This window comes from Neophocaena asiaeorientalis, unplaced genomic scaffold (genome assembly GCF_003031525.2).
Source record: "Neophocaena asiaeorientalis asiaeorientalis breed wild unplaced genomic scaffold, Neophocaena_asiaeorientalis_V1.1 scaffold150, whole genome shotgun sequence".
Lineage (NCBI taxonomy): Eukaryota > Metazoa > Chordata > Mammalia > Artiodactyla > Phocoenidae > Neophocaena > Neophocaena asiaeorientalis.
The window spans coordinates 9,502,932-9,511,220 of NW_020176571.1; the positions used below are offsets into that span (position 1 = coordinate 9,502,932).

General features: G+C 48.5%; 1 protein-coding gene across 1 annotated transcript in view; it reads right to left on the reverse strand.

The window, feature by feature from the left end:
* Positions 1–8,289, reverse strand: part of GSG1 (germ cell associated 1) — a 16,700-nt gene that overhangs the window by 2,194 nt on the left and 6,217 nt on the right. The window contains 5 exon segments of the mRNA XM_024733151.1: positions 159–270; positions 1,145–1,297; positions 2,108–2,155; positions 2,442–2,510; positions 3,681–3,999. Of these exon segments, the coding sequence (XP_024588919.1) occupies positions 159–270; positions 1,145–1,297; positions 2,108–2,155; positions 2,442–2,510; positions 3,681–3,999 (701 nt within the window).

Consider the following 8,289-nt stretch of genomic DNA (forward strand, 5'->3'; position numbering starts at 1 on the left):
GTGGGGGGGGGGGGGAGAATGGGCGTGGCCTGCCGGTCCAGCCCTCTGGGTGACTAATGGACATTTGGGATGAGGGGTGAAGAGAAGGCAGAAGGACACAGAGCAAGCATCTAGTTAAGGTGGACCAGGGAATAAGAGAAAGGTGAAGGAGCATCTACTAAGAGGCCCGGCCATAATTCCAAGCATGGGGCCTCCAGTGTTCTGGACCCAAGTCGGCCGTTGCTTGGAAGACTTGTGACTACATCATATGGCCCACCATCCCCAGAAGGCCTGCAGAGGAAACAGGAAGGCAGTTCCCTTAGAGACAGGCTGGCATTGCCATGTACGGGGAATACAATTTGGGAGCAACCTCCTCATCTGGCATCAGGTACAACCTGTGTCGAGGCGTTCCATTACCCCGATGCCACCACACTCCGGGGGAATACTCTGCAGTGGGGGCTTCCCCTTGAAGGCGTATTTGCAATCGCTTCCGCGGATGTTTGGTTTCAAGCTGTGGGAACATTTCTGAGTCAAGGCTGCACACAGGCTGCTGCTCCCTTTACTTCTTTCCCACCTGTACCCCCAGTATGGGCCCTGTCCTTCGTCTACACGCATCTCTCACTTTATCCAACAGAGTGTGGAAAAGCTGTGTGGATGTCACGACTCAAAAGTAAACCAGGGGCTTCCCTGGTGGCGCAGTGGTTGGGAGTCCGCCTGCCGAGGCAGGGGACACGGGTTCGTGCCCCGGTCCGGGAGGATCCCACATGCCGCGGAGCGGCTGGGCCCGTGAGCCATGGCCGCTGAGCCTGCGCGTCCGGAGCCTGTGCTCCGCAACGGGAGAGGCCACAACAGTGAGAGGCCCGCGTACCGCAAAAAAAAAAAAAAAAAAGTAAACCAAACTGTATTGTACATAATGAGAAAACTTGCAAATAAAAAGAACCTAGAGAGAAATCATTTAGCAAAGGACAACATTTAGCAAAAGATAGCATTTCGCGTGTTATTTCAATTTAAAATTAAAGACGCCTGTGCTGTTATCTCCTGGCTCCATTCTTTAGACCGCCTTGGGGCTCCTTCTTCCCTTGGGATAGAGACTCCAGCCTTCCGGCTAGTGCTTCAAAGGCAGCGGAGAACACCCACCCTCCTCTCCAGCTCTGGAGATGCTCACCTGACAAGACGGAGAGGATGGCGGTGAAGGTGCTCAGCTTGAGGCCACAGCCGGGGTTCCCCGGGAATAGCAAGTCCATCAGTAGGAGGAGGAAGCTGATGAGTTCAAGTCCGATGTAGGTGAATCGGACTCCCAGTGATAGCCGTAGGATCTCTGTCAGAAACCAGAGGAAGAAGAACCCTCACCTGACAGTTAACTAACTGAACCGGCGGTGAACAAATGCTGCCCATGAGAAGCGCAGAGCCTCGTTGCGCCAGAGGAGGAGACCGAGCTGAAAGCAGCTGGGACAGCCCTTAGCCTGGGGCTTTGTTCTCACTCTGCTCAGTACCCAATACATAGCCAAGTACACCTGATTGCCTGTAAAGACTCTTAGGGAGGTTTGAGAAGAAATCATCCAAGTTTCACCAAATCTTGCAGGGATATGACTTTGCTAGTTATCATTTTTGTTTCTCCTTTGTTTTAAAGTTTAATATTGGAGCAATCCATTTTGTTTCCCTTCGTCCTCCCCCCATCCCTACCCCCGCCTTGCCCTCTTTGACTCCCTTCTTTCTATGTTATGATAAAATTATGGGGGGGGGAGGGGGGAAAAAACCCAAGCTTTCTACATCGTTACTTGGCAATTGGAGTAGGTTAGAGCTGTTGGTGGATTTCTATTTGTGGACTTTATTTGTCCCTGCTGTTCCTTTTTTGCATTCCTGCATAGGAATGAGGGTCAGCCTAGCAGGAGTCTGTGTCACCCTGTGAGGCTCAGAAGAAGAGAAAAGCAAGAGATCACAGTACAGTTTAGATACTCAGAGGCCCAACTCAATGGCAACTAAATGTGCTATCAAAGCTACATACTTGCCCCAAGCCCCAAGGGAAGGTGGGGGATGAAAGCCTTCTCCATCAACCGCTTCCCTCCAAATCGGAGAGAGGGGTGACATGGGTCTTGCAACGTGGCAAATTCCAGTAATCCTTTCTCACCTCTCTTGGTTGGTGGTGTGAGTTCAAGGAAACTTCGGCACCTCTCTCCTGAAACAGACAAGGTACAAGGTGATGAGGTGCTGCCTTGGATGAGGGATGCAGACTTTTCCCCAGTCCCATCCCAGGTACTGCTCCATTTGGTCCTACACAGGCCTGCCCCGCAGGTGGTAGGCAGGCAATAAATGTCTCTTTGGAAGCAGGGAAGGATGCATGGATGGATGAACAAAATAGGCCAGAGTCATCCAAGATTAATTTCTCTCTCAAGTCCTGGTAATGAAGAGTACGCTTCCCTGAGTCACCCCGGGGAATGTCCCCAGCACTGGTTCACCAGCACCTTTTGCTCCTGCTGTACCACTGGGCTGCAGGGCTCTAAACTGCTTCCGGGACTGGAGTTGGAGCAGTGCTAAGTGGCACAGGAATAACTCAAGTATAAATGTAAATACACACGAATCATAATCCTGTCCCGTCTCCTCTTCCCCTTAGCCTAAATCGGGAGAAGCAGCAGATTGCAAACTGTACACAGTTCTGGGCTTTAGAAAAGCTTCACGACCAGGGGAATCTTTGCATGCTTTGAGCAGGGAGGAGGGGATGTCCTCAACCCCACTGCTCCCCACCCGAGGACGACCCTTACCTAACGGGCTGGCACAGCGCCTGCTTTGCGAGTGTGAGACCCAGCGGCGTGAGACATGGGAGGGTCTGTCTGGGTCCAACTTCCACAATCTAGTTATTTTCTCTGGGCTTCAGTTCCCCTACCTTTTCTTTTCTTTTTTTTTTTTTTTTTTTTGTGGTACACGGGCCTTTCACTGTCGTGGCCTCTCCCGCTGCGGAGCACAGGCTCCAGATGCGGAGACTCGGCGGCCATGGCTCACGGGCCCAGCCGCTCCGCGACATGTGGGATCTTCCCCGCCCGGGGCACGAACCCGTGTCCCCTGCATGGGCAGGCGGACTCTCAACCACTGTGCCACCAGGGAAGCCCTCCCCTACCTTTTCAATTGTAGCAGTAACACTTAGAATGAGAACACCCTTTTGGGGTCTTATTTAAAGGCGATCTACACTGATCCCTGCATCTCACAAATGAGAAAATCAAGGCCTGTAGGAATGAAGTTCTTCCTATAAGGTCACAGCTGGGCAGAGCCCCGGCTCTTTCTATGATATTCTCCTCGTTTTGTCTAGGCAACTCTAGCTCGCTGGGATGGACATTCTCATAATGTTAAAAGTCTGCATGAGCACAGGGAACTCTCTACTTCACTTTGCTGTACGGTAGAAACTAACACAACATTGTAAAACCACTCTACCCCAATTAAAAAAAATAAAAAGTCTGCATGAAACCCTTTAAGGGTCATGCTATTTGAAACCAGCGAGACTGGAGGTGAAACGCCAGATGGTTGGACTTTGGACCTTATCACGAGAGAGTCTGACGGGGAAGGGACACAATGCAGAGTGGGGAGACCCCGAGGCGGAGGTGGGGCCCGGCAGGGTTGAGTGAGGGCTGTACAAAGAACCCCACTGATTCTTTGCCTGCATGAGATCCCTGGTGGGGAAAAGATATCAGGTGGGTGGGGTGCGGGGCCACCTGGGTCTTCCACGATTTCCTCATAGGAGAGCTACATGCCACTCCCGAAGGCATGGAAGGTGAAGCCATCATCCCCAGTCTCCCAGCTGTACTGCACCACCTCCATAGATGATACATTTGTGCTGCTCCCATCCAAGGGCACCGGCACATCAAAGCACTTGGCTGGCAGACCTTTCCCGCACAGGGGCTTGGGCACCTCCTGTACGCCCACAAACCAGTAGTTGCTAAGCAGGGATGCGGTGGAAAGGCTGCGTGATAGCATGTTGAGGAAGGCAGATAGGCATGTCCATTGGTCAGAAAAGGCCTTCGGGAGCTCCACCTGTAACAGACAAACACAAGAGCGGAGCCGGATTTCAGAGCCTCCTCGGAGATCGGTGCCCTCCCCTGCAGCTCCCTAAGCTCGAGCCACACTTTCCTCCAACAAGACGGGCACAACGAGCCACTGGGAGTCTTCTCCAAGTAGCCGTGAGGAAGCTCGGGCTCCAGGAGTGGCCCAGAGTAGGCACCGTAGTGATGATGTTTATTTAAGCCGGACCTTATTATATTAAAACGCTTATTGGGGATAATCTGAATAAGCATCGGATAGTAATGAGACTAAGCCACGGAGCTAGTACATATCTGGTTGAGAAAAAGCATTGGGAGCTCTCCACGTGCCCCTGCCGGTAATTTTCGGCTTTGTCTTCCTTGAAAGGTAGCAGCACTGACTTGTGGAGGTGTTTGTTATTGTGACAACGTAAGTTTTGGATGTCTTCCTCCCTGCATTAGATTCCTCTGAGAGTAGTAAAGGGGCATATATCCTATCAACGAATGTTAAAGTGGATCCTCCCTGGGGGAGCAGAGAGAGGCACTGGGCCCTTGAGGATAAGAGGGCAGTGGACCAACTGGGATGTGAGGATGCTGCAACCTTTGGAGAGGAGATGAAGCTATGGGTTCTCAGAGGGGTGGCGATATGGGTCCAGCTTCCATCCACTGCCCCCGAGATGACAGAATCTCAAATGCCAGGTGGCTGCGTGGTACCCATGGAGGCTGGACGCTGAGTGCTGTGACCTTGGAGACACGGGAGGGTGCCCTTGGTGGGTGGGGACAAGGAACGTGCAGGGGCGGCCCCACAGCCTGATGCAGCCGCAGTGCCTGACTCCCGGGGGTAACCCAGTGCGTGGCTGCAGAATGACTGTGGCCTGGGTAGCTCTGGCTGGAGGCCCTGACCTCGTCATTTTTAGCCTAAGAGAAGAGAAGGGCGAGCTGAAAAAATCCACTATTAGATATTTCAATGTTGGGGAGTGGTGGCTTGGAGCCAGATTTAAGCTGATTTAGAAAAAGAAAGAAATCTGACAGGTCTCAGATTTTGAGACGTTTGCATTACGAAGCAGTTTGTACTGTTACATTAATACATACTGAATGGAGAAGAAGCCCATACTTAGTTGCTGACAGACACTTCTTAAAGTAAACCATCTTGAGCTTTCTAGGCGATCGCTCATATCAGGATTAATCAGACCCAAATCTGCTTAGCTTAAGAGATGTAAATAAAACCATAGCTAAATGAGACAGGCCCATCTCCTCTCATCGTCTCCAGCTTAACATTTTCTACATTAAACAGGGAACTTTCTCTTAGAAACATAACAGTTTGTTCTTCAGAATTTCCAGGCACTAAAACCGTGCATACCACAAAGTGCAGGTTTTCTTTTTTTTTTAATGGCAATAAGAAATATACCAGATTCTCATGTATATAAAAAGCCAGTAAGCAAAACGTATGATGAAACAGCTTCCGAAAAGCAATTTGCTAATATGATTTTTTTTAAAGCACTCAACAACTTAACTCCATCAAGAATTTTCTGGGTGACCCTGCTGGGGACTCAAAAGCCATGGCATCTGGAAGGGGGACGATCTTATATTGCCAGATAGGGGAGTCATTATGAGGCCCCTTTCTTCCTGCAAAAGAACGTTTTATTCTTGTTTTTAGTTATGAAAATCCTATTGGTTTTTGTCATTGTTCTGTTACTATGAGTTAGTTATTCTTTCTTTTTTTGTATCCATTGCTTGACTAGGAAATAGACTTCAGGGTGAAACGTCTTCCTCAGTCATCCTGCATAAAGGAAGGGTTTATGCAAGTCTACATTTTTGACAACTGTATTTTCAATCACTTACGGCTTGGAGATTTATCTACTCTCACATCACGTCAGATGTTAATTCTACCCTCAATCCATTTCAGATCATATATATTTGTAAGTTACTCTTCAGGTTGTTCCGAAATAAGAATAATGAACCACTCTGTAGCAGCACTAAGCTGGCAACCAAATGAAGGAACTGAGAAACAGAGGATGAAGAAGAGCTTAGAATGAAGCCCAAAGAGGTTGTTTCCAGGAGCGTCCGCCAAGGAGCCTCATTTAAGAATTATCTTGATCATCGAATGAGAACCCATTCAAAAGGCTTTTCAAGAATTGTCTTCAACACCCACTGTGCCATGCCCTTCATCACGTATTTTATTCCTCCCCCCAAAATATGCCTTTTCTCACTAGGATCCAGATACTTTTTGAATTGGAAGAACAATCTAATTTGGCGACGGTCTCCTTAAGGGGATCATGGAGAAGTAGCAGCTAGAAGACAAGTTCTGTCTTTGCATGTATTGATAAGCCCCAGGCCAAGGGGACTCTTTAGTCTCTAGAAAAGGGACAGGGTGTGGCTTCCCTGCTCAGATCTACTAGGAAGTACATAGATGTGAAAATGTCAGTGATTCTTCCACTGACATAGGTTAACAGAAAACACTCAGATTTAACTTAGGCTAGTATGGAGAGCAAATTGATGAGACTGGCACATCTCTTAAAAGAATCAGGTGCAAAACAGCTACGGAATCTATGTTCTGAGTAATAAGAGAGGGAAGCTGGTTACCTTGGCCATGGTCAGCATCCTGTGGTTTGTCCAGAAGGACTGCAGGTGTCACCTGTGCTCCAAATCCCTTTGGTTTAGTGTTGAAAGAAGGAAAACTCCCTTTCCACCCTCCTCTCTCCCCCTCCCACACCCCTCCCCTCTATCTCATAGTTTTTGGAGTACCTCCTGATTAAATGCTGCTTGCAGGGAACTTGGGCATTTAATAATTGCCAATGCAATCATGACCCAGCTGTTCTGGGAGATTACACAGGAGAGCTTGCCAGTGGGGATCTGGGATTCAGCATAAGAAGCAAGGACCTGGACCTCTGCATGTGCAGAGGGAAACTTCTTTAAAGAGTACCTGATCACCGAGTTTCCATCTCACCACCATTCCCTAGGTAACTAGTGTGAATGGACTGGTCTTGATTTTATGGCAGACAAAATATTCCAGAGTCACCATTACTACAAAAGCTCCCATTCCCTTGTGTTGGGTTTTCCATCCCTTTAATAAGCTCTGTGAGCTGCAGTGTCAGGGCCTCATGGAGCCATGGGTATGAAAAGGCTTTCTGGTGTCGTGGGTGGTCTCCACTGTCCAGTTAGCGATATTAGTAAGGATTATTACAACATCCTGAGACCGTCAGAGTGTTAGGTAGGGTTGGAGGTGAGGATGCAGTTGGAGGAGGGTTGGAGAGAAATAAATCCCAGGGTCAGCAATGCTACCGCTATCTATCATTTCTCTCCCAATCTTTGGGCAAAGGGATAAAATTTTTTATCTTTTAAAAAATGATTTCTAAAACTTAAAAAAATAAAAACAAAGATACTCTTTCTTCTTGGAATGTCTTCTTTTTTACCTGGTGATCTGCTTCTCATCAAGATTATTAAAGTCACTCATTCTTCGAAAATGTTGCTTCCTAAGAACAGTTCCCTTTTCTTTGTCCTTGTCACACTCTACCCCTCCCATGACGTTTTCTATATTCCATTCTGATTGTTTGCCTTGATTGTAAAGTCTTCAAAGGCTGCTGCTTGTTCAAGAGCAGTAGGTCTCAATTCTGACTGAGCATCAGAACATCTTTGCAACTTTGGAAGATATGCAGATTCCTGGGCTCCATCCTGAGCGGCTGTCGTGGTTCTGGGGTGAGGCCCAGGAAGCTGTCATTTTAGAAGGATTTTGGTACCCAACCAGGGATGGACTTCTGGTTTCCGGTTCTGCATGTGAGGACCTTGGGAGCCGCCCCTCTGACCAAAAAACAAGTAAAAAGCTGAACAGACTGAAAACTATATAGCCAGGGGATTAATGTACCATGAAATCACACCTCTTTGATTCACTTTGGGTTGACATTTAATGAAAGCCTCTCTACCCTGCCCTGCCCTTCTGCCACCTCATCCAGATTTGCCACCAACCAAGTCATGGTCTTCCCATCCTATGTTTGTGCAGCTGGTTTAGGGAATCAAAGGCAGGCTTCCCTCGGGGCATTTGAATTGGTCCACACTCCAGCCAAATGAGTCTGTCACCGCGTATGTTCTCTACTCTTAACAGCACGTTTTACACATGTACTTCTGTCCAGGCGTGATGTCTGTATCACCCAAATAGCCCTTTCTGCATGGTGACAGAACTCCCTCTCCTTTGGGAGAAGGGAGCAGGGATGCCTGTGGTCACTTTTTACCCCTGAATTGGCTGTTGATCTGTAGGCCGCAGTTTTCATCTCAACGCTGGGTGGCGCTGTCTCCCCATATTTTCCCTCTT